The following is a 25548-nucleotide window of genomic DNA, read 5'->3' as shown; positions in this document are numbered from 1 at the left end:
CCAAGCTGGCCCCAAACTCGCATAGCTCCTCTAGTCTCCACCTTTGGAGTGCTGAATTAAAGGCATTTACCACCTTTCATTTTCTTTTGAGACACTATGTCACCCAAGCTGGCCTTGAGCTCACTGTGCAGTCCAGACTTCTGATTCTCCTGCCTCAGTTTTACTCTGGCTAGGATTGTGGGTGTATGGCATCACAGCATGTTTAGAAAAAGACTTTTGGGCTTACTCATTTGTCTTGTTCCCCCTTTTCTTTGGTGTAGGTGATCCCAAGTGTGAATAACAAAGGCAAAACACCTGCCCAGAACCAGGATCAGAACACTCAAGAAAGGAGAGCTAAGGTAAGCCAAGACTTGGCAGCCTCTGGGGGAGGCTGTGTTTCTGATTGCATAGCTGAGTGTGCTGAGGTGTCCTGTGTATTCCCACTGGTGTGAGCCTGGTTCTTGAGAGGATGAAGCATGAGCCATGTGAAGGTGACCAGTGAAGCACAGTCAGCCAAGGACACCTGTAGCTCTCTTTCCTGGTTGGTTCTGCTGACTGGCTGGCCACTCCCAGAGCATGCTGCTCGTAACTGGAAGGTTTCCTGTACACATTGCTTTTCCCCTAGAAGATCCACATCAAAATTTATCTCTACTGGAAAAAATTGTTTTCATCATCAGTCAGAAGTAATCACCCACTTTGTTTTCCTGCATCTATTCTCATAGAATTTGTTGACCTAAAGATTATCTTAAGGTATAGTATTACGTAGGGTGCTTCTTCATTTTTTACCCCATCAAAGAAATTGGCTCATTATTTTAAAATAGGTTTTCTCGTACAGGCCTGTCCTAGGGTTGTGGAGGAGGCTGACTTCTGAGTTTGCTCTTGGGCAGCCTATCTATCCCAGCATGCTCTGCTCCTCAGTTCCTGATGCCTGGCACTCAGTGTTGTGTTCTGGTGGAGTGGGGTTTTGTTTTTTCATATTCTTTTCTCTGAAGCCTTGCATAGTTATGTCCATTTATTTCTATGTAAGTTCAGAGTCAATTTGTCAATTTCCACACATTAGTTTTGTGGTGTTTTTGAGTTGCTTTGGGATGACAGCACATCATTTCTAAAGTTGCAGCCTTTTAGTTGTCTAGCATGTTTTTCTCTTTATGAAATTGTTTCTTCTCATTAATGTTCATAATTCAGAAACATATAAAGCTTTGGTTTGCTCCTAGGGAAGCTACATTTTGCTCATAGGACTTTCTAACTTACTTCAGTTATAATCAGACTGCTGTTTGTATGATATTATTGTTTTGGTGTCTGTTGAGAAAATTGCCAAGGCACTTAGGTCGTGAGAATGTTGATTTGTGCTTTGTTTTTTGTTTGCTTGTCTGCTCATGTTTCTTGGAGAGCATCTTGTGTAGTCTAGGCTGCCTGTGAACTTACTGTCTAGTGCAGTGGTCCTGTCACCCTTGCCTCATCTCCCAAGTGCCAAGGTTACAGTCTGTCTAGCACAGCTATCTGTAAATCAGGGTTCGGAGGGATATAGAGAGTGAAGAACAACTGCAGGAGACCTGAGCTCAGGTCCCAGCTCCGAGTCTGACAGCTCACAACTGCCTAGAACTGCATCTGAGGCATCTCCACTTAATTAGTTCTGGAAGGTGGGTCTGCTTGAGTATCTCACTGGGATTTCCAAAGCTGTCTGTATATATTTTAGGAAAAAAAAATAACAAAACCAATATTCATAAAACTATGCAAAATGTGCAGATGCCAAGTATGTATTAAGCTCACTATTGAGGGTGACAAGAGATGATGAGCATGCTTCCGGGAACAGAGGATCAAGTAGGTAAGGGTCCAGCTTAGATAGAAAATTAGTTCATGTCTTCCAGGACAAGAAAGCTGTGACATTGGTGTTGCCTTTTTCCAAGACAGACAATTTCCATCTCTCCCATACACAATCCACATACAGTATACTGCTATCAAGTGAGAACCATGTTTAGTAGTTAGGGTGGCACATGGTTGAAACCGCAGAACTTGTGAAATGGAGTTCAGGGTCATCCTTGGCTACATATAGAATTAAAGGCCAGCCTGAGCTATATCACATTGGACTGTATCTCTAAAAAAAACAAATGAAAAAAGTTGCCTGCATCACGGTCATTTTTGTAAAAGTTCCTCTTTGAAGCAGCAGCATAATTAAAAGCAGTTATTAGACACCCAGCAAATATGTATGGAAGTCACCATGTGCTTGGGGCTGAAGTTGAAGCTGCCACTCTCTCGGTGTGACTTGTTCTCTGTGTTTATGGAGCCACCATTTCTGGCCTATTTCAACATTGGGAACTCCATCCTTCCATCACTGGACGGCTTGGCCATGTGCAGCAGGAAGGTACCCCAGGGGATTAGGCATGGTACACACTTAGTCCCAGAGTTAAGCAGGTCAGCCTGGATTAGGACATATTTACCTTGTGTTCTTCTCTCAAGAGTGCTGACAGAGTATAATTGAATTAGCTTGAATTCTTAGCTCTTAGGAGGTCTTTCAGCCCTTCCCCTTGTTTGAACAATCATCTTTTTTCATTGAGTGGTCTGGACTTGAGAAAAGAAGGTGTTATTTGTGAGGGGGTGTCATGTGATTTTTTTTTTTTTTGTTTCACTCACGTGTTTCACTTAAATACAACTGTCACATTCTCATTGCTTCTGAATGAATGTTTCTACATTTGACTTCATCACACTTGTGTTTTGATAGTTTGTATTTCCCACACATATAATCACTGATTTCATTAGATATCGTACTCAAGATGTGGGTGTGGATCCTAGATAGTGCCTTCTCTTCTGGAGGAGTTCACTGCATTGCTTGTCTGTAATGGGCCAGTGTCCACTCAGCAGCGATGTACCTTACATTAGTGGTTTTGTCAGACAAAACATAATTGAACTTACTTTACTGAAGTCCTGTAGGAAGACAAATCTCAGTCGAGTCATTTGGCTGTTTGTGAAGGCTGTGGGCATCTCAGCTCCAATCTGCAGCAGCTGGCTTCTCTGTAAAGTTTGGCATGTTTCAGTTTTTCTCTCGTTCAAGAATGTGTCTTCATTCTGTGAAGGTAATTTAACAATGGAATTTTGGTTCACTTTAATTATCTATAAGAGTTGTGACTCAGACTGTGTTATTTGCTATATAAATTCAGATCACCTTTATGCAGAAATAACTATTCATTTTAACCACTTCCCTTTTAGCATTAAATATGTGTGACTGTCTACAAACTATAGAAGAGCACTTTTATAGAATATTCTGTAATTCTTATAATGAAAAACACCTGAATAATTGTAAAGTTGATATGTGGGGTCATTGTTACCTTTATGCTTATTTCGAGAATCCATGAATTATTTTGTTACTGATGCAGAGGATTATGGTTCATGGTAGAAGGTGAATGTACACGGCTTCCTTTTTTACAGGGAAAGGGATGTATTCTTCTGGGGAGGACAGTGCTCTTCAAAGCTATGCTTTTGAATTCCTCTTTGATGCATTGCTGTATTAACATAAAATTACTTTTATAAGAGGAGCTGGATGAAATAAATTATATTTATTTTACAGTAGTTTTGCTATTGTGAAAGTCACCTGCATCCAGACTATTTTGAGATTATCCTTTTTTGTCACTGACAGGATTGTATAGAAACAATTAACCCTCTTCTTGACTTTTGTACCTTCAGAGGCACGGAACAGCTCCACCTCCAATGAAGCTGCCCCCACCTTACAGAGCTCCATCTGCGGACGTGGAGGAAAGTGAAGAAGACTGTGCCCTGACCGACAGTGAGTTCCTTTGCATTATTTAGGGTAGATGCAGTTTATTAAATTATGCCTCCATGACTATTGTGAATCACAAGTACAGGGCCACATCTTCAAAAATGTGCATCAGTGTGTGTTAAAAATAAAGTTTTTTATCTTTGAAATTCCTGTGACTTTTATTTCTTAAGCTTTTCTATTTGAAATTAACAAAGGACACTTAAGAAATGCTTTAATTTTACTAATTGGTTCTGAGACAAAAATGCTGAGCCCTGTTGGGTTTTCACCGTAACCCAGTACTGAGTTTGTCATAGGTTTTGGATACTTACCTTGGAGGGAATGCTGGCACTACTCATGAAACAGCACAGGGAGTCCCTTCCTATGGAGGCATTGGGAATTGGTTTCATGATTTTACTTTGCAGTAGTTGAATCAGCCATACCTTTGGGCAAAGGTTTACTAGGGGGTGTTTTTAAGGACGTCTCATTTCCTTTTGCATGTATAGTAAGCACAGTTAAGCCTGGTTGCTATTTATGCGGTTTCTTCTGCAGGATATAGAAGTGGTTTGAAAAGTAACTAGTGACGGTGTCGTGCAGTTTGTACAAAATGCTGTCAACGAGCATGAATTTTGTGTCCTTTGAAATATATATGTACGTTACATCTTTCTTTAAAAATTTTTTCCTACTTCAATACAAGAAAGTATTTTGATGTAAAAATAGAGTTGAAAGCAGGCTGTAGCACTCGTTACCCTGTGACCTTAAGTGTGGCCTCTTCTCTAAGAGTGGTCAGTCAGTTTTTCATGTGCTGATAGTGAAGGCTGGATGAAGGAACAGGTTTCGACAAGCCACATGGTGCATCTCTAAAAGGCTTTGCTGTTCCTGTTGCTAGCTATGATCATTAAGCTCACTTTGTTAATTTTATAAGCAGAGATAAGTAAAAATGAGATATAAAAATCTCACTGAGAGGTGACTTGATTTGATGGCTGTTTGATGTATACTCTGTGTCTTATAGAGCCCCTAGTCTTGCTTCGTTTTCAGTAGTTAACAAAGCTTGATTGAGTGCAGTCTGCTCTGTAGAAATGTTATCATCTGTGAAATGAAGAAACAGCTCCTTTTCCCTAGGTGCAATCAGCAGCATAGGTGGGGACACAGTGTGCAGTATCTTTTCAGGCTCCTCTTGTGGAGAGCCACTGGTGCGGGTGCTGATGGGTAAGCTCATGCTTGTTCTCATACAGATGTTAGCCCAACTGCTTACAATGCTGATTCTAATCTATTTGTGCCTCACTTTGCTTGTCAACAAGGGACTGGATGTCCTACAGTACTCTGCTTCAGATGCGCAGGGAAACTGGAGCCCAGAGAAATTACGGAGTGTGTCCAATATCATGCAGCTAATAAATAGTAGGAATGGGGTTTCCACACCAGCGCTGTGAAGAGCCTCGCTGCTGCATAAAATGCCTACTGTCCAGACAAAGGTACAAAGTGGTGTGGACTTCTCGCTCACAACACGTTCACACCATAAGATATGAGGGACAGCATCCTCTTCCCCATGTATGCTACACACCCACATGCACATAGTGGTGAGAACAATAGAGACACTGATTTACATTAAGCATTGAAAAACTTGTGATTTCTCTTCACTATAGAAACTTTTATTTCATGGTTCCTCCAGCAAATCCATTCTCTAAGACTCTTCTCTCCATTCCTTTGTCTGTGGTGTTTGTCATTCTCAGTGTTTACACCCTCCCATCTTACATACCACTGATTGTACTGTTGACCTCCAGAAGTGCTGAATAGCTCACACAGCGTGCCTGCAACCTAAGCCTCTGGCCTCCTGTGCTCTCTTTAGAATAGATCTCATAGGTTTTCTTTGTTCTGTAACCCTTACTAATTTAATTTAATATTTGGTTGATCTGCCTAAGCTAAAAGTCAATCAGGTTACTGTTTATCCCACTTTTATTGTCCCAGTAAAATATATTTCATCTTATGAAATATTTAATAATTTTCCCAAGGTCTGTAGCTGCAAGTATGTGTCTTAAATTCATCTGATGGCCCACAAGGCAGTGCTGATGTATAAAAAGGATCACAGACATGAGATACACGAGGCTGCAAAACCCACTAAACAGCTTTATTGGTTGGTTAGTTCTAGACTTCATGTAGGTAAGGTTTGTTGGATGGATGCTATGGGTGGGTAAATACTTCTGAGATGTATTGGGAAAGTGACAGGGAATGTTCTCATTGGGTAATATTCTAATGAAGGAGAGATATGACAGTTAGCTAGTTTAATAGTAATTATGGAGTTAAATACAGTGGGAGTAAAAATTAAATATAAGATACTAAAGGTAGTATGAGAAAAATCAGTGCCTTGTGTGAGACCTGTTAAGTAAAATGGTTCAGAGACTATGATAGGATTCTTGGGACATGGAGTTACGCATGCATGGCTCACGCAGTCTTCATATAATTGAAAAACACTGAGACCGTGCCATGCAGGAACATCTTAACTGTGAGTCAGCCGTCCGTCCCTGTGAGAAACACTAGGGAGAGTCAACTTTTAAGAGGAAATGATTTCTTTTCACTCAGCTTTAAAGGTCCGATCAGGTCCCTTAACCTGTTGAACTGAGCCTATGTCTGTGAAACACATCGGTTAGAAGCATTTGACTCAGGAGCTGTTCACATCATAGAGGATGGAAGAGAGGAGAGGACAGTGTGAGGAAATGTGAGACTTGAGGAGGTGGAATAAGAGAGAGAGAGGAGAGCCTGGGTCCCTTATCCCTTTATGAACATTCCTCACTACCGACCTTAGATCCCACCTGAGTGTGCAGGGCCTCCCAACAGAGCCACATAATGGCTGCCAAACCTTTAACCAATGGGACTCCAGTGTTTTAGTCTTATTTATTTAATTTTACATGTATATATTTACTGTGCCATATGCATGCTTGGTGCCCACAGAATTCAGAAGAGTATGTCAGGTTCCCTAGAAATGGAGTTATGGTTATTAATTAACTAGCTTGTGGGTACTGGGATTTGAACATAGGTCCTCTGCAAAAGCACCAAGTGCTCTTAACCACTAAGCCATCTCTCCAGCCTTAACAAATGGGATTTTGAGAGATATATAAGGTCTAAACCACAACAACCAGCAGAGGTCATGTGTAGAAATATGCATGTATATTTGAGACAAAAGTTGCACAAATACTACTTTACAATATGATTTCTTGTTCTTTTTCTAGCCCTTGTTTGGTTTTTAAGTGCTGGTTATAAGTGATTTATTTACAGTAGACTTTATTATAAAGTGTTTATGTAATAACCTACATTATGGGAAATACTAATCTAGACCTATAGCTTTCAAATGTCAGAGTTCATCAGAAACACTTGTGAAGACTGACAGCATTGACTGACAGTCCCACCCACAGACTCAGAATCCTTAGATGTAGGAGGACATAAAAAGTAGTATTTCTCCACAGTTCTCTGCTGATTCTACTACTTCCAACTCAAGAACCACCTTCTGAAAACTGTTGACGGGGATGCTAGAGTCATGGACGCTGATGAATTTACTTAATAATCCTGTGAGGTCCAAAGAGATGGCTCAATGGTTAAGTGTGCATACTCCTGTAGTGGGCCCGAGTTTGGTTTCCAGCACCCATGTTGGACAGCTCACAAGAGCCTATAGCTGAAGCTCCTGGGGGTTCAACACTTCTCTTCTCTATGAGCACCTACACTGGTGCATATGCCCACACATACACATAATTAGATATAATCTTTAATAAAAACTATATAGGAATAGCTCTGCCTGGTGACCCAGCGAGGCCATTTCCAGGAAACAGTTGCATGAGCTTCTAAGACAGTGTTTCTGGGACGCTTCTGTTATTCTGCTTCGGTGGTTAGCTGTGACATGCTGCTGAGGAGGTGAGGATGCCACAGACACAGGCAGCTGCTGAATTTAGCACCTCATGATTGGTAAAGAAGAAGAGCAAGGATTCTTACTAACATAACCATAGTGCTCACATTGTCCGAATTTAATACTACACATATTATCCACCCCATAATATATGAGGCTTTGGATTCTAGATGCCTTATCTTGCCTTGTTGAACATATTTCATGATATACTAGGGACCAGTTGTCCTAGTAAAAAAATCTTATCACTGCAAATTAATCAAAGATGCTTGAGTTTTAATTCAGTTTATGAAACAGAATTGAGGAGCGATATACTCTATTAGCATGTAGCTATTGGCAACACTACCACCATCAGAGATTGCAGGATTTCCTTGTGACATGCACTGATACTGTAAAACTGTTGAGTTAGCTTTAGCTATCAACTTGAAACAGCCTAGAGTCACTGAGAGGGAAGTCTCAATTGAGGGACCGACCAAATCAGATTAGCCTGTAGGCATGTTCGGGGGTATGTGTGTATTAATTGATTTAGATGGGCCAACCCTACTGGGCAGCTGATCCTGAGTTGTGTCAATAAATCAGCTAAATATAAGTCTTGGAAGTGAGGCAGCTAGCTGCATTTCTACATTGTTTTTGCCTCGAGTTTCTGCCTGGTTCCTTTCCTGACTTTCCTCCATGATGTACTTTGTGACCTGGAAGTATTAGCCAAATAAATCTTCCTCTAGTTGCTTTCTGCGTGGTATTTGTCACAGCACCAGAAAGCAAACTAGAACAGTGTGGGGTAGCCTTACGCACTAAAACTGAAAACCATGTTTTGTCAGGGTTTCAGAATCACTAAGGACCTTACTTATTCTATAGTGACTTCTGGGTCTTTCTAGCCTTCACTTCTCTCTGTCTCCCACTCATATTTGCATTTGGCATGAGAAAGATGTCCTAGTTTCCCCCCCCCCCACTGGCCTTTTAAATCCTTGCAACAAAATGAAATGCTAGGTCCTGTCCAAGGCTGACCCTGGAGTTTCTAGTCTCAGTTTTGGTTTAAGCCCTTACTGTCTCCCATCTCTGCTCCCCAACCTGAAACTGGTATTGTCTATTATTTCCCTTCATGACAAGTAATACAGATGCATGTTTATTCCCAGCTTTATTTCCAGCTTTATTCCCATGTTTATGGCTATGTTCTTCATCCCACAGAGTCTTAGTGATGGTTATTGTTGCTGTGATGAAATACCATGACCAAAGGAATTTCGAGAGAAAAGGAGTCGTTTCACTCACAGTTCTATAAGACAGTTCATCATCAAAAGTAGTGATGGCAGGAACTCATGCAGGGCAGGAACCTGGAAGCAGAAGCTGATGTAAAAGCCATAGAGGAGTGTTGCTGACTGACTTGGCCCCCATGGCTTGCCCAGGGTGGATATTACCACTCCAGGACCACCAGTGCACCTCTAATGGGCTGGGCCTTTCCTCGCTAATTAAGAAAATACAGCCAGATCTTATGGAGGCATTTTCTCAATTGAGGTTTCCTCCTCTCCGATGACGCTAGCTTGTGTCAAGTTGACGTAAAACTAGCCAATATACATAGTTACAGTAACATAACAGACCAAGGTTTATTGGGGACAGAGTATGTGGCATATTTCTTCTTAAAGCTTCAACTGCATTCCCAGTTGATATTCAGAAGTCTTTGAAAACTGTTAGACCTTCTTGTTTCACTTCTTGTCACCTTTGTGAGCTGCACCTTATTCTTTACTCTGGTAATACAGGCTAAAGCCCATGACCTTTACTTACTGTTTTAAAGCATCTGTTAGATTAATGTCTGTCTTCCTTACTAAGTTCCAGGAGGTGGGTGGCTACAGAACCTACTTTTTTGGTGGGTGCATTGAATTTCCGTAGTGGAAACATTTATGACAGAGAGGGTCTCTGATCCCAGTAGAACACAGTAGGGCTGGCTGAGAGCACTGTGCTGCTGCTCAGGGCTCCTTTCCTGCTGGCTTCAGCATCTGTCCAGTGTCCATGTGCTCTTTCACTTTTAAAGATTAAGATATAATTACGTCATTCCTTCCTTCCCTTCATTTCCTTCTTTCAGTCTCAAAAAAATAACCTTCTTTTTCATTGTTATTCTTACATATATATGTATGCATACATATAAGTATAACCTTCTGAGTCTATTTATTGTTGCTTCTGTGAATACAATGTCGGGCTGACCTTTAGTTATTTGGTAACCAATTAGAGCTCTCAACTCTAGGGAAAGGTAATTCTTTCTCCTTTAGCAGTCCATCTTCCCAGCAGCCTGACTCGTGTGTGTGTGTGTGTGTGTGTGTGTGTGTGTGTGTGTGTGTGTGTGTGTGTTTGCTTACGCCCATCTCACCCCAGCCTAGATGCTAGAAGCACACAATAAACTGTTCTTGAGTTGCTTCTTGTTACTTAGCTTTCAGTGAAGAACAGAGGTATAAACGCTTCCCTATCCTACCCTGATGGAAATCCTTCTCTTCCCTGATATGATAATTCCAGGATAGAATTGACTTTGTAGTTTGCTTTTTCATCTTGTTTTTCCCCTTTTCTGGGTTGGTTATGGGCTATAATGTATTTATGTGGCTTTTCCAGTCTGAAGTCTTTTCTTGCCACCAGTCATGTGTTACTTACTTGAATACTTACTAGCACTGGGTTTCAGTTGTAAAGCATACTGATAACCTCACATGGTGACCTGGTTTATGCAGATTATACAACCTAGATTGTCAGACATTACAACTTCATGGTTTGCCTTTTATTCCTGTGTGTATTTTGTTGTTTCATTTTTGATTTGTTCTGTTTTGCTGAAGTAGTCTTATTATGTAGGTCAGGCTGATCTTGAACTCACGATTCTCTTGTCACAACTTCTTGAGTTCTAGGTTTATGGGAAATGAAGTTTATTAACAAAACTGTTACTGAGAGTTCAAGTATTTATAAGTATAAAAGCAAAAACTGATTAAAAAAAACAGTACACTAGAACTCAGACAATACACTGTTGACCCTTCCAGGGTGAGCTGTGTGCACACTCTCTGTAAGAGCTGTACAGCCACTGCATCTATATTTATACTTGACATGTCTTTGTTAGACTACTCCCCAAAGTTTGCTTGTCAGCAGTTAGTTGCTCCACATCAGATGTCTTCAAAAGCTCTTGATGTGCATTTATAAAATCAAGTATATATTTTGGTGTTTAAAAGTAATTTTACAAAAAATTCTTGTACATTTTCATCCAGGGACAAAAAACCTGTCTCAGACAAACAAAATTGGTGTCAGGTTTGGAAGACTATGGGGTGTTTACTAGTGCCACCATCCTGGGAAGTTAGTAAAGCAGGGAGATCAGTCCCCACACTCCTCCCAAAACACAAGGACACAAAGAGCACTTACAGATGACGCAGTTGTCAGTCTCAACAATTTTAAATCTAAAATTCTTTTGGCTACCATATGCAGGTGCATGTGTACACACACACACACACACACACACACACACACACACACCTTGTAAGTATTGTCCTCTTAGAAAAGATTATATATTTCCTAATAAGAGAAAAACTAGAAGTCATGGGGACACTGCACAGGAGTGTAAAACAGCTGGGATATCCAGTAGCTGTGTGTTTACCTCACACTTGGGCTTTGGGTCTCTAAAGCAGTCCAGAAGAGTAATGTGATTTTAATCCAAATCCTAAGTGAAATATACTGTTGGTTAATATGAGAACTTGAAATTCTTTTGACTTGTAAATGAAATGGCAGGCAATTTTGGAAAATAAAAGAGTAGAGAACTCTACCTTCCACTGCTCTGATTGGAGGTTGTCCATTCTGTGTAGAGCTGTGTCATGTGTCACTGTCTTGGCTGTCTGCATGGGAAGATACATATCAAGACCTCAGGTCTCCATGGGCTCGATGTGGTTAGATGGCAGCAGCATCTTCCTACCCACTTTACATGTGCCCATGGCTTCAGCCATTACCAAGTGTCCACTGGACTCAGTAGAAATAGGGACTCAGTTACTGGTTGGGACTTGAGGGGTAATCCTACACAAGGAAGTGTTGGGGCTGAACTGCCCTCCGGCTTCCTAGAATTTTAAGGTTTGTTCTAAAATTGATACATTGTAATGAACAAAGGCTACTTAGGAAAGAACCAGTGTGTTTGGCTTTTGCTTCCAGAGGAAGAGAACAGATAACCAGAAGGAAGGCATGGGGGCAGGAATAGGAAGCTGGGAACAGAGAGCATGAACCCAATGTCTGGTGTGGCCATAAACTCTCAAAGCCTGCCCTCAGCCCATGGCATCCTCAAGCAAAGGTCTCATAACCTCCCCCAGACAGCACCACTACCTGGGAACCAATACCTGAGCCTGTGGGGACACTTCCCATTCAAACCACTACAGTTCTTGAAATGTATTTAAATCACTGACTTCTGTGTTTGTTATGTACAGTTGTACTCAATACAGATACTCACATCATAATTTTATGATTTGAATTAAATTAAATATTATGCATGTAAGGGATAGTTGGAGTTGTAATCAGGTGACTATTAAAGGAGGAGTGGAAATCAAATAAGATGCTGCTCTAGAGAAGGGAAAGGAAGTCACTTGTCTTCTGTAATGGGGGGAGGGATATTTCAGTGTTGTAAAGTACACCTGAGGTTTATCCAGTTTTGTGGCTGAGAATCCTGAGACCAAGGGTCATTAATTTGCTTCAAGTCACAAAACAGGGTACTGATGACCCAGGTGTCACTTTTAAGCTCTGCACCCAGTGCTCGTCTTTGTTTTAAAGTTGAGCAAACGAGTGGTGAACAGAGAGGTCTTTTGTGCAGCCATAGCCTCCTTGGTGCCCTGTGGACTGTCATTGATCTCTGCCTCACCAATAGATGTCACTATAGTCAACAGTAGTCACTAACCATGCGTGTAGCTTTGAGAATGCTCACTGCCAATAGCAGGCAGCATAAGTTGTACCTGCCAGCTTTTGCTAAATAAATCCTCTTTATTTTTGATAATACAAAATATAAGAGTACTGGTGAAGATTAAATTTTTTAGTTTTATAGAATGATTTTCCTTATGTCTTACATAGTTAATTGTTAATAGTTAAAGTCCTTTTATGGGACTTTACCTATTTATAACTAAGTGAAATACACACCCTAATAATACCCTAGCTATATGATTAGAAGCTGGTAATACTGGTTTCCTATTTTAGCTTTTCTGAACTGTGAAAATGTTCTAAGCTTCAGCCCTTGCTTCAGTTCTGGTGAATTTAACAGAAGCGTTTTTTTTTTTTTTTTGGTTTTTCAAGACAGGGTTTCTCTGTATAGCCTGGACTGTCCTAGAACTCACTCTGTAGACCAGGCTGGCCTCGAACTCAGAAACACCTACCTCTGTCTCCAAGTGCTGGGATTAAAGGCATGTGCCACCACAGCCCGGCATAAAAGCATACATTTTAAAATGGTATTATTGAACAGCTTTGAGCTACATTTAAATTGCCTTGTGTGTTCTTGACTTTTTTACCATTTGGCTTATGAAGCAGTAATCACAAAAATGAGTATTTTATCTATAGTTTACACAAAAAAGGTTGGGCAACACCGAAGTGATTGGCAGATTTGAATTGTAATGTAAATGCCAGATATTTTTGCAGTTTGCCACATGTGGGTTAGGTGTACTGGCCTGGGCTGGGCAAGGTAGGGTGGGTGAGGTGACTTTAGATTTAAGTTTTCCCCCTGAAGCTAACTTGTATTTAAAGTGTCAGAGACACTAATGAGTCATAATTAATGCATTATAGTTTGGATTGATTACTTTGTGACAAACCTGATTTTGTGCTGAAACCAGTAAGGAAGAGAAATGTTGATGACTACTCTAAATTGGGGGCAGGCTTAAATCCATAGCTGCCTTTAATTTGCATGGGAAAGATACTGTCCCCCAAAGCACTGCTTTTCAACAGGAAAATGGGACATTAACATGGCATCAATTGAAGTTGGCCACAAAATAAATAGTTGCGTTTATATTGCCTCCTGCTCTGAAATAGAGCTATCTTTCCTGTGTGCACAGGGTGGCTGGTGTCACAGCCTGCAGCATGCAGTCCCTATGTGTGCAGGGTGACCGAGCGTCAGAGCCAGCAGCAGCCTGCAGCATCCGAGGATCTGACTGGAGAACCAGGGATCTTTGCCTCTCGCCAGCAAACCTCTCTAGGCAGCTCTCACCTACTGGCAGATGTGACCGTTGACTTGAGGGAGAGATTGAAATGAGCTTAATTGATTGTTTCCCATGGTAGGAACAGAATGACAGGTTGCCCTTTAAAAGAATAAAATCTGAGGAAAAAAGAATATAGGCCCAAGGTCGTGGGAAGAGAGAGGACAGAGTCGGTGGAGAGAGTGGAGCTGCTTCCAGCATCGACTTGTCAGGAATGCAGCAGCCCTGAAGGGAGCAGTCCTGCAGCATGGTCCACGGGGGCTTCCCAGGTAAGGCTTCCGTTGCTGACAGAGCTGCAGTTCTTGCTGCATTCAGTCAAATGCTGCTTTAATGTTGGTGCAGAATGTCATATTGTTTAATGATCTAAGCAGCAGTAAGCTAACGCATCTCTCTAAGTGAGAGAGTAGGGGCACTTCGGAATGAGCAAGGTGGATGCATGCTGGAATCCTCACAACACCTTGAGCTAGAGTCAGCCTTAGAGTGTTTTTAGAAAATGAGGCACTTTATCAGACTGTCAAGAATATGTTAGTTTCTGCACCAAAATTTTTAACACTCTGTGCATGCAGTATGCTTGCCTTTCAGCATCATGATTGAGAGGTAGATCCCCTGGGCATTTATTAGCATTATTTGTGGCTTCACTGTGATGAAAAGAGAAAGTATTTACATTAGAATGAGGGTATTCTGATTAGTTTTAAAGCTGAGAAGTCAGCATTTTGGATGAAGATGGAAGCAGTGTATCACTAAGGAATCGGAACAGCACGCAGAAGGCTGCTTTCCCTAACCTGTAAATAGTCCCTAAAGAGCATTTGATCATTGCGACTGGTCCTCAGTCTTCATCATCTGAGCCTGCACCTTTGATTCATTAGGTTGGGGGGGGGAGGGGGCTCAGCTTCTGCAAGCATCACCAGCAACTTCCTTGTTAAATATATGTCCTGAAAATTATTGCTCAGTTGACAGTCAGGGACTCTGAGTAGCATGAGCATCTGTTTGACTTTTAAAAAATTAATATGTTAAACCAGAGCTCCTTTTTATCTGGTTAAAATGTACAATATTTAGAACCAATAAGAGTCTTCATGAGTACCTTTATCTACGGGTCAGAGTCTGATGCAGTGTGACTTTCTTACCATTTTCAGTAGAATGACTCAAGTTAGGTCTTCTTCTGCACCAGCAGGACATATGCAGCAGTCCCGATTTAAGCAAGCACGGCTTCCTCCTGGCTCTTCTCTCAAGATAACTGAGCATAAACTTTGCTCTTTTCTGCAGCATCATTTCTTCATTTTAATGAGAGGGTCCTGCATAACCTATTACCCAATCTGTGCATTTAGTTTCCAAGAAATATTTAAGCTGTTAAACATGTGCGTCACAGATTCCCCAGAGGGATGACTGCCTTCATTGGGTTTGTTTCTGTTGTGCAGTTAGAATGGCTTTCTGGCAGCTGTCTGTCATCTGTCAAACTTGCAAAGAAACTGTAGGGACAACCTAGAACCTGGTAGATCAGGCCGCTTCTCTCCAGACTCCTTAAGTCGATGGCTCGGTGTGTTTGTATTTTAGTTCTCAGGTTTGGGGTTTCATTTATTTGTTTGTTTTTCTTTAAATCAATCCAAATTATAAATACATTTACATCTCCTCACTACCATGAAGTTGCCATAGTCTGTGCTTCAAAGCCATGGTAAAATCCTCAGGGGTTGCCATAGCTGTTTCTAGAAACTGCATTACATGGATGCATTTATTAGGAATTTTCATATTCTTTGCATTTAATCACAATAATACATGTACTCAGTTTTAGAACTGTGACAACTGTAAATGTGTGCTGTTGGGGAGCATGTGTATGCTGTGTGTTATACATCCATATTGCTTCTGCTCAGGGTTAACTGCTCGTGATTTTATAGCAACTTTATCTTCAATATTAAAAAAAAAAAAAAAAACCCTTCTGTCTTTTTACATCTATCTATGCATCTACCTATCTACCTACCTGCCTACCTATCTATGCTGTGTATTTATGTAGCTGTCTCTGGTGCATATGTGTGTGTGCCTTCATGAGTTTATGTGTACTGTGTACCTGTAGTTGACCATGGAGGTTAAGGGGCATTAGATCTGGAGTCATAAGAAACTGTGAGTTACCTGATTTAGGTGCTAGGAACCAAACCTGGGTCCTCTGCAGGAGCAGTAAGTACTCTCTCTAGCCCCTAATTCCAAAGTATGTCTAATGTCATAGTCACATACTGTGTCCATTGTTTACGCCCTTAGTTAATATTATATTTAGTTAGATAGTTTTCATGGAAGGGGGGGTTGGTATCTTAAACAAACTTAAGCCTGGCAGACTATTATGATCTTGTCTAAATTAGAGTCTGTGTGAGCCATGAAAGGTGTGCATGCTTATCACTGCAGCATTTGGAAGATTCTTGTGATTTTTGAGAGCTGGCTGGGCTATACATTGACACAGAGAAACTGGGGGGGGGGTTGAGGGGGAAAGGAGGGAGAGAGGGAAAGAGGGAACAAAGAGAACTGAAAGTCCATTGAGAGTACAGAAGCACTTTAAGCATGGCCAGTGGGAGGGAAAAGAGAAACTGAACCAAGTGGGTGCCTCTCACACGGATCCTGAGCTTACAAGCTAAAGCAACTTCTGAACTGGAGATCAGAGTTGTAGCTCACACAATGAGCCTGTGTGTTAGAATACTGAAATGCAATTTCTAATTTCACTTTTTCCCTTTTAAAAAGGTTTACTGTATACTCTGCTAAGTACTTCATACACTTTGTTTTCTTTATAGTTTCTCATAAATTTATACATTATTGGTCTTAACTTATAGGTAAAACATAACATGGAAAACATTCATTGCTTTCTTCAGCACTTTACATTTTAAAATTGAAGGTTCCCATTCAAGCAAGTGAGACTGAATTGGGAAAATTACACAATGGAGGCGTGCCATGAGCTGAAGGGTGTGCTTCACTGTTTGAGGCTCAGAACAGCATGAGCCAGACCTCCCTCTCAGTGCCAGCAAATGTCTCTCCCCTTCACTGAAAAATTGGTGCATTTAGAGAAGAAGTAGGAAATCTGATGTTAGCCGCATGGAAATGGGTAAGTTGGTGGCTTCATGAACATTTAGATAAAATTTGGAAAGCTTGTGCTTCCAGTCATTTCCTATTTCCATGCTTGTCCTGGTTGAGATGGTGGTATTAGTATTTTATTCGTGGTGTCTTGAATTGCCTTTGGCTCTTAGCTCAGTAGTTCTTGTGTCTTCTTCAGGTGCTCAATATCCTGCAGTATCTGCTACCCTGACTCTTAACAAATCCAGTAAAGATGTGGGTGCATCCTGGGAATGAGAGCCCTCAGAATTTCAGAAGTAATGATCTTATAGTTTACAAAAATCTAAGAGAGATTGGCATCAGATGCCTAGAACTGGAATACTAAGATGCTTCTTCGTTTCTTTTTTTCTTTTGTTTTTTGTTTTTCAAGACAGGGTTTCTCTGTGTAGCCCTGGCTGTCCTGGAACTCACTCTGCAGAGCAGACTGGCCTCAAAAGTAGAGATGCACCCACCTCTGCCTCCCTGAGTCCTGGGATGAATGGTGTGAGCTACCACCACCTGTTTGGTTTTGAAACAGGGTCTCACTGTGTAGCCCATGCCAGCCTGGAACTCACTACTGAGCTCAGGTGGAATTTGTAGCACTCTTTCTCATAAGTGGGAATTTCAGACATGAGATAAGTTTTGATATGTCTATAAACGAATGCCTGTCTTCTGTGTCAATTGTGACTGCTTCTCTGGCATGTGGAACTGCTGAAATCTCCTTTTCATGTTCATTGCTTTCTTCTTCTGTGTCAAGCGCTGTGTTGTGTGTTTCATAACCTGTAAGTTATTTAGTCCCTGACTGACTCTGGGTAGTGCTAGCACTGTAGAATTCCACTAACATTTGAACCAAGATGACTTTCCTGGAAGGGTAAAATATATTTAGTGTCCCATCCCAACATCTGAAGGTCACAGTCCTAGATTAGTTAGTTGTGTACTTTCTTTGTCAAGTTGGTGTTTTGGAGACCTGATTCTGATCAAGTGCCTGTCCTCTGAGGGAGATAGCTGTCAATACTGTCTCACCAGGCAGGAAAAGCTTGGCTGTAAGAACTTCAGGTAACTTTTTGTAAAAAAAAAAAAAAAAAAATCCATGGCTTAGGTTGACACACAGGTCTGCCCTTGAGAACATGATGTTTTTGAGCTGTTCTCTTGGTCCCTCCCAGCCTTCTGAGTTCCTTGTGTCTAGGAAAGACTCTGGAAGTACTCCATGAGATCATTTACTTGAGGTAACTGTAGCTCAGTTATCATTATACGTTAGAGTTAAGATTTGCCCCTGAGAGATGTTAGGTTGGTATCAAATAGCTGTTTCTTGACCTGCTTTGCCCTTGACTTCTTCCTCTGAGGTCCAGCCCCTCTTTGTCTTCTTCTCTTGTGAAGGTAGCAGTTGCTCACTACTGCATGAGATCCTATCCTGGTTCCTCCTCTCAACTGCCTTCAACGTGGGATCAGATTAAAGCTGTTGTATCTTTGTGTCTGAAAAATATCATAAAAAAAAAAAAAAAACAAAAAAAAAAACGTTCAAGCCCCAAGCACAGCCGTCAATGCTCTACGGCGACGCACAGCCCCAGCCTGAGCTGACGGCTGCTGCTGCTGCAAACGGCAGTCTTTGGGATCTGTTTTGTGTCATTGTCAGAATCCTAGCTGCCAGATGTTCAGAACTTTTTGTTGTTGTTGTTGTTGTTAGACTTTTCAGGTATGTGGGAGGAATGTCTTTTCCCTGAAGGAGCTTTTATGTGCAGCTTCTGGTCTTCTTCCTGACTCTGTTGTTGTTTAGATAAATGCAGATAAACAGCAGAATCGCAGGTACAATTTCACAGCTGAACTTAGTACAATAGGCACTTTCTTATTGTAGAGAGAATATATATAATTTACCATTTAGGTTAGCTGCTTATTTTGTTGAGAGAGAGAGAGAGACAGAGAGAGACAGAGAGAGACAGAGAGAGACAGACAGAGAGAATAAATGAGTGTGTGCACATGTGTAGAGATCAGAAGACACCTTGCAAAGCTGGTTCTCTCCTTTCACAGTGGGGTCCAAGGATCGAACTAAGGTTATCAGGCTATGTGGCAAATACTGTTTACCCCCTGAGCCCAAGGGGTCAACTGCTTACCCTGGTATAAAGCAGCTCTTTTCAGAACATTTTATCCTCACAAACTGAAACTGTACGTTTATTAAACAGCACTGCCCGCCCCCATCCCCAACCTATTGGCTCCTGATAAACACCATTGTGTTTCCTGTTCCAGTGTGTATACACCCCGTTTAGTTACCTAATCATTCATGGGCACACAGTGGGGCTGCTTCCATCCCTTGGCAGTTGTGACAGGCCCTGCTATGATTAAAGGCATGAGTCTCTTCAAGACCTGCTTTTGGATTTTTTGGATAGACGTTGAGAGTGCTCAATCACATGGCAGGGAGACTTGTAAGGTTTTTGAGGAACTGCCTTACTGATTCCACGGCCGTTGCACTATTTACTGCTAACAGCCACGCATGCACAGACCCAGCCTGGAGTTCTCACAGCACCTGTTCCTTTTACGGCAGCCGTTCAAGTGAAATGGTAACTGACTGAGGTTTCCATCCTCCTGCCCAGCAATGCTGAGCACAGTCACACGTGCATCCTGACAGCTGTATATGATCTTGGCGCAGTGTCTCTTCGTGTCCGTTGCCTATTTTAAAAGTGAGTTGTTTTGTTTCGTTGATGAATTACAAGTTTTTTTAATGTATATTCAAGATATGAACTACTTGTCAGGTACATTCTTCATTCAGCTTGTGGCTTTTCAATCTGTTGATGAGTAAAAAGTTAATTTTTATATCAGCCCCCCTCCCATTTGTCTCTCTTTACTTTTGGCTTCATGTTCAAGAAATCATTACTAAGTCCAGTCATGAGGCTTTGCCTTCTTTGCTTCCAGTAATACTATAATAGGGGACTAGATCTTATTTACCTGCATCTGTTTTTAAACCACCTTTAGACCCACAGTAAAATTCCCAATTCCTCTTTACTCTCCCCTGCCCACCAGTCTCCTCTGCTGGAACGTATTTGCTGCCATGGAAGAACTGCTCAGACACATGCTCATTGTACCACCCTGTAGTTTGCAGTAGAAGTCACTCTCACCGTTGCATGTTCCTGGTGTGTTCACATGACCTTTTGACAGGTACAGTGGACACCTGAGCACTTCTCCCGAAGAAGGTACCCACTTGCCAATGTCACTGACCTAAAGGATCTCTACAGCACCCACCTGTTCCCTCTGTCTCTGCAGTAATTTTTAAGTTAAAACTTTGACTATTCAAAAGATATGTCACCATCAAAGTTTTCAGTCCCTTGGTTTCATACTCCTCCAAGTAGACATTTAAGAAGGATTATCCCATCTTCTTTCTGTCAGTCTTTGTTAGCAAAAGCCTCAGAACCCTAAACTACCCTTAGGAAAACTGCCAGCTCCCGTTCCCCCCCCCCCCCCAACACAATAAACTTTATTCTTACATAAGTGTTTGGACCATTTTATGAAGCCTGTGAGTTAAAGCAGGCAAGATTATTTCCGTTTAGTCCATGACCGAACTGAGACTGGACTAGTGATCTGATCTCCCAAGATTTCTTGTTTGAACAATAGAGTCAGGTTCTTTACCCCATCTGTAGTTCCTCCCCACAACTCTCTAGTCATTACCCTATGGCTTCAGAATTGTGTGAATACTACACCAATGCCTGGGCAGCAAGAAGGAGATCTTGCTGGTGGCTGCTTTCTTCACCTGAGGTCTCTTATGTGCTGTTTACTTCACAGATGCTGGTGCGCAGACTCAAGGTGTGTGTATACAACTGAGCTCGACTCCCAGCTCTGTTGAAAACCTCATAGGAACTCAGAGGCCGTGGGATGGAATTGCTAAATACAAGTATTAATTATTGCTTAGTGTTATTTGAAAGAAGTGAATTATGTTTAGATCACATTGTAACAAATGATAAAATTCATGTTGTTTTTCCCCATTGAACTAATTTCAAAGGTCTCATGAGATATTTTTTGTCAGTGTTTAAAAATTAATTTTTGTGCAGCCTTGTGCCTGTTAGTTAAACTCCCGTAGTCTGTTTACTCTTGTATAAAGACAATTATAGCAATAATTTTAAAACATGCTGTGTAATTAAAACTGGTTTAATGGAGCTTTTAAGAACTCTGTAGGAAACAAGGAAAGCTGTGTCTGGTGGGGACTAAACTTCAGGCACAGAGAATTGGTGGGACAAGGCACCATGCTGAACTTTACGTTTTTAACTTAGGTTCTCAGGTTCTGTGAGATGGAAACTCAAAGTTAACTACTTTGTAATAGGTTAATAAGTACAATATACCAAAATAGATTGAAAAGTAGTTCTTTAACTAGCTCTTTTTAACTTTACTATGTATCTTTAAGTAAAAGTCTTTGACCCTAAAAATTATTTTTTAATGATAAATAAACATATGAATGGCCCAAACATGATGTCATTACCGTTTTAATTTTCCCAGGTGTTAACTCATTGCAGTAGGAGTGAATGTGTGTGTGTGTGTGTGTGTGTGTGTGTGTGTGTGTGTGTGTGTTTGTGTGTGTGTGTTGAGGGGTACTCACGGTTAAAAAACATAGGACCTGTCTAGAATGATGGAGTGTTTTGTTTTCTACTTGGGATGCAGAGGCAGATAGATCTCTGTAGTTTTAAGGCCAACCTTGTCTACATAGTGAGTTCCCATACAGCAAGGGATGTATGTATGTATGTATGTATGTATCTATCTATCTATCTATCTATACATACATACATACATATATACATACATACTTTCTGTCTCAACAAAACAAAATTAAAAAAAAAAACAAAGCCTTATATGTTTGGCAAATACTATACCATTGGGGTATATCCTCAGTACTTATAAAGTTTTTAATTAACTTGTAACCCATCTCTTGATCAGTATAGGTACTAAAGAATTTATAAATTTGTGGAGGTTTTTATATCATTTATATATTTATGCTAAACCTGTAGCTCTGCCTATACTGTTCAGAGGTAGTTTCTTCCTCTAACAAGACAGTTCGGAACATAATGAAGGATTATAGCAGCTCAACAGAACATTGCCACATCTTATCTAGAATCTGCTTCCTTCCTCTCTGAACCTTATTCCAACAGTTATTTGAAGTGATGCTGTGTACAAGGCCTGATAGCAAGTGCATGTGTAGAGAGTGGTGGTCTTCTGTTTTCTGTCACTAAGGGGCCAGGTCATCTGGCAGATACCACATTATAATTCCTTTTCTACTTTCTGCTACAGTTTAATTATCTGAAACTATCATTTCTCCACTTCCACAAAATATAATTAAACACCTAACGCTGTCAGCGCCTGTGCTGGTGACAATGAACTGATGCCCATGGGACCTTTGTTAATCAGCTTTGCATGAGGCATTTACCCCGGTCTTTCACATCTTCTATGCTATAACCACAGCACATTTGTAAAACAATACTTCTATGGTGACTAAAAACCAAAACAAAAAGAAAAACAAACAAACAAACAAAAAAAAAAAAAACACCCCACTCCCTGTTCTGATATAGACAGTGTAACACAACTGATTATAAAGAGTGCTTTTGAAATTAGATTCTGGTTTTTTTCCAGTACCATTTTCAAATTTGAAAACATTTTTTTTTTTTTTTTTTTTTTTTTGGTGATCTCATAAGATCACCTTGGACCTTGTTTGCAGGAAACTACCACTGACACACATCCCAGCCCAACAATAGTCTACAGAGATCTACTAAAATAATATAAGTGACTCCTTTGTCTCACCTCCAGGAAGTGAGAGTGTATAGATTTGACAGAGTTCAGATAGCATTAAAAATGGAGCCCCTACCACAACTCATCCAGGGAGTGTCATTTGGAAAACAGGTGTAGTAAGCTCTGACAGCAAAGCCTCATGGGCACAGAGGGTGGCAAGGACCCTGCGCACTTGAACACAGGTGCTCATGTTACTTTCTTCCCTACTGAGGTGGATTATACCTCCCCTCGGGACTAGCCTGCTTTCTTGTTGTTTTAACCATACGGCTTTATATTTGTCTTTATAGATTGACTACTTACCAACTATCTCCCCCACTGCATGATTGCCTCAGAGTATCTCCACAACTCCTTACCAGAGGTCTTTTGCTGAGTGGTCAGTCTCATGGGCTGGAATAAAGAAGGAAGGGGCTGGGCTACCTGTGGAAGTGAGAAGTGATGATAGCCCAGCTGTGCCTTCGGTTCCAACCTGAGCCGCTTGCCTCAGTGTTGAGACTGACAGTAGTCAAAGTGTCCTGATGAGAGGAACTTTAGATTCTGTGTTCAGTATGCTGTTTGTTTTGATTAAGCTCTCTGACCCTCAGTGTTTTCTTGATTTTGAATTCTGGACTGGCTTCTTTGTCCCTCAAAACTTAGCATGGTTATTATGAGGTTAGGTACTGAATATACATGTGAAATCACTGTCTGGTGTCCCCTAACTGAAAGAGCCCAGTGATACTCAGAACTTTCAGTGGTTTTGACGATATCAATTTAATCTTTACTTTTTCTTTTAATGTACCCCATAGTGAGCAGTATAGTGTCTGTTACAGAGCTGTCATTCAGAATTTTTAATGAATAAATGGAGTAAAATTACTACTCTGTCTTATATTACTTTTGGTCTCTTCCGCTAGATACCATTAACTCGGTTCTTATCCATTCCCTGTCATTTTCGGGTGGATAATTCAGTCCTGCTAAATGGTCAGGCTTCCTAGTCTTCCTACAGTTGAGTAGTAACTCATCCCAAACGCTGCTCAAAGCATTCCAGCTTCTCTGTTTAGGTTTAGAGCTTCACTACCTCCTGCTCCTAACTGTAGTTCCAGGATTGTCTTTTCCCAGTCTCAGGCTCCAGCAGCCAGTCACCCACTGTCTGTTGTTTGTCCTAAGCCAGCCCATTGTCAACCCTGTGCTTCTCTCAGAGCTCTGAGCATCAAACAGTAGTTTCTTGTCGGCCTCCCTTATTTGAACACAGGGTCTGATGATAGGTGGTTTTTTTTTTTTATCTGTTTTCCCTAAGCTAGAGATGCAAAAAGGACACAGATACGTTTAGGTTTTCTTCCTAACTCTAGCTGATGTGAATACATCATGTCTCTTTATTGTAGGGAAGCATATAGGATTTGGAGTGGCAGACACTCAAACCTGACCCTCTAGTATGCTGCAGAGGAACTGTACACTGGGCACGTTCCAGACCTTACACTGGCCTCAGCTTCATGGTCTTTAAGAAATGATAGCTGTGTGTTACAGGGTTGTTCAGATGATTTTTGTACTGTTGTCTTTCAGTTGTGAGATGTTCCAACTTTTGCAAACATGAAAAGAATGGTGAATTCCATTATTTTTCTTGAATATATACAATGCTCTGCTGGCTAGTTTTATGTCAGCTTGACACAGCTGCAGGTCAAGTTTCAGTCATCTGGAAGGAGGGAACCTCAATTGAGAAAATGTCTCTGTTAGATCCAGCTTTAGGGCATTTTTTTTTTTTAATTAATGGAGAGGAGATGGAGAGGGCTCAGTTATTTTGTGTGTGTCCACCCCTGGGCTGGTGGTCCTGGGTTCTGTCAAGAAAAAGTAGGTTGGAAAAACTCTGGAAAGAAAGCCAGCATGCAGCACCCTTTCATGACCTCAGCCCCAGCTCTTCCTGGTTCCCACAAAGAACTCCTGCTCTGATGTCTTTCAGTGATGGACTACAATATGGAAGTGTCAGCCAAATAAACCTTTTTCTCCCCAACTTGCTTGGGTCATGGTGTTTCATCATAGCAATAGTAGTCCTAGCTAAGACGTGTATTATCCCACCAGATTCATTAATAACCGAGTTTTTCTGCATTTCTTGCATATATACATTCTTTTTCTTTTTTTTTCATTCCTAGATATTTTGTCACTTTATACACACATATACACTACTTAAAAATACAGCTGCATTGTCACACACCTATACTCCCTGCACTAGAGACGCTGAAGCAAGGACTTGATGTTCCCAGATATATCAAACATCCTTCTTCCAGTCCAGCTGCAAAAAATACCTGTAACTTCCTGGTAGATCTGTCTCTCTGTCTCTCTGTTTCTCTCTGTGTGTCTATCTGTCTCTCTCTGTCTCTCTCTCTGTCTCTGTCTCTCTCTCTCTCTCTCTCTGTCTCTCTCTCTCTCTCTCTCTCTCTGTCTGTCTCTCTCTCTGTCTCTCTCTCTCTCTCTCTCTCTCTCTCTCTCTCTGTGTGTGTTTGTGTGTGTGTGTGTGTGTCCCTCAATGCCTCCAGGCCTGTAAACCTTCATCCTGAGGAAAGGTTGGGGCCTCTGTTCCAGTAAATCAGTCCCAGCCTGTTGATCAAGTCTGTCTGCTTCCCTGCCTCTTTTTTCTTATGCGTTTGGTGTTTTTTGTTTGTTTGTTTGTTTGTTTTTACTGTGCATGCATGTAGTGAGGTTCTAATTGATGATTTGGAGTACGGCAAAAGGTAACCATAACAAGAAAGGTTCACTTTAATTTTATGACTAGTATAAAGCTTGTGTAAGTTCTTTGTCGCATATGATTGCTATAGCTTTGATGCACCTAATGGGAAGTTGTGGATGTTTCTCCTAGTGGAGGCCACCCACACTCCTTATACACACCCTGTATGCTGTCTTCAGGAAACAATGATTCTTGTCGTTGTCTCTCTTGCCTTATTTATTGTTTATTTTATTCTATTTTGTATCTAACACAGATTGAA

General features: G+C 41.1%; 1 protein-coding gene across 6 annotated transcripts in view; it reads left to right on the top strand.

Moving 5' to 3' along the window:
• Positions 1-25548, top strand: part of Patj (PATJ crumbs cell polarity complex component) — a 302257-nt gene that overhangs the window by 130877 nt on the left and 145832 nt on the right. For 4 of the 6 annotated variants that reach the window (XM_076934632.1, XM_034502319.2, XM_076934635.1 and 1 more), the window contains 2 exons: positions 261-338; positions 3658-3757. In XM_076934632.1, the coding sequence (XP_076790747.1) occupies positions 261-338; positions 3658-3757 (178 nt within the window). Of the gene's footprint in view, positions 1-260; positions 339-3657; positions 3758-13721; positions 14050-19855; positions 19991-20611; positions 21214-25548 lie in introns of those variants that run through there. The other 2 variants (XM_076934636.1, XM_034502318.2) reach the window with 2 other exon arrangements.

Source organism: Arvicanthis niloticus, chromosome 5 (assembly GCF_011762505.2).
Source record: "Arvicanthis niloticus isolate mArvNil1 chromosome 5, mArvNil1.pat.X, whole genome shotgun sequence".
NCBI lineage: Eukaryota > Metazoa > Chordata > Mammalia > Rodentia > Muridae > Arvicanthis > Arvicanthis niloticus.
This window is presented reverse-complemented; position numbering and strand designations above follow the sequence as displayed.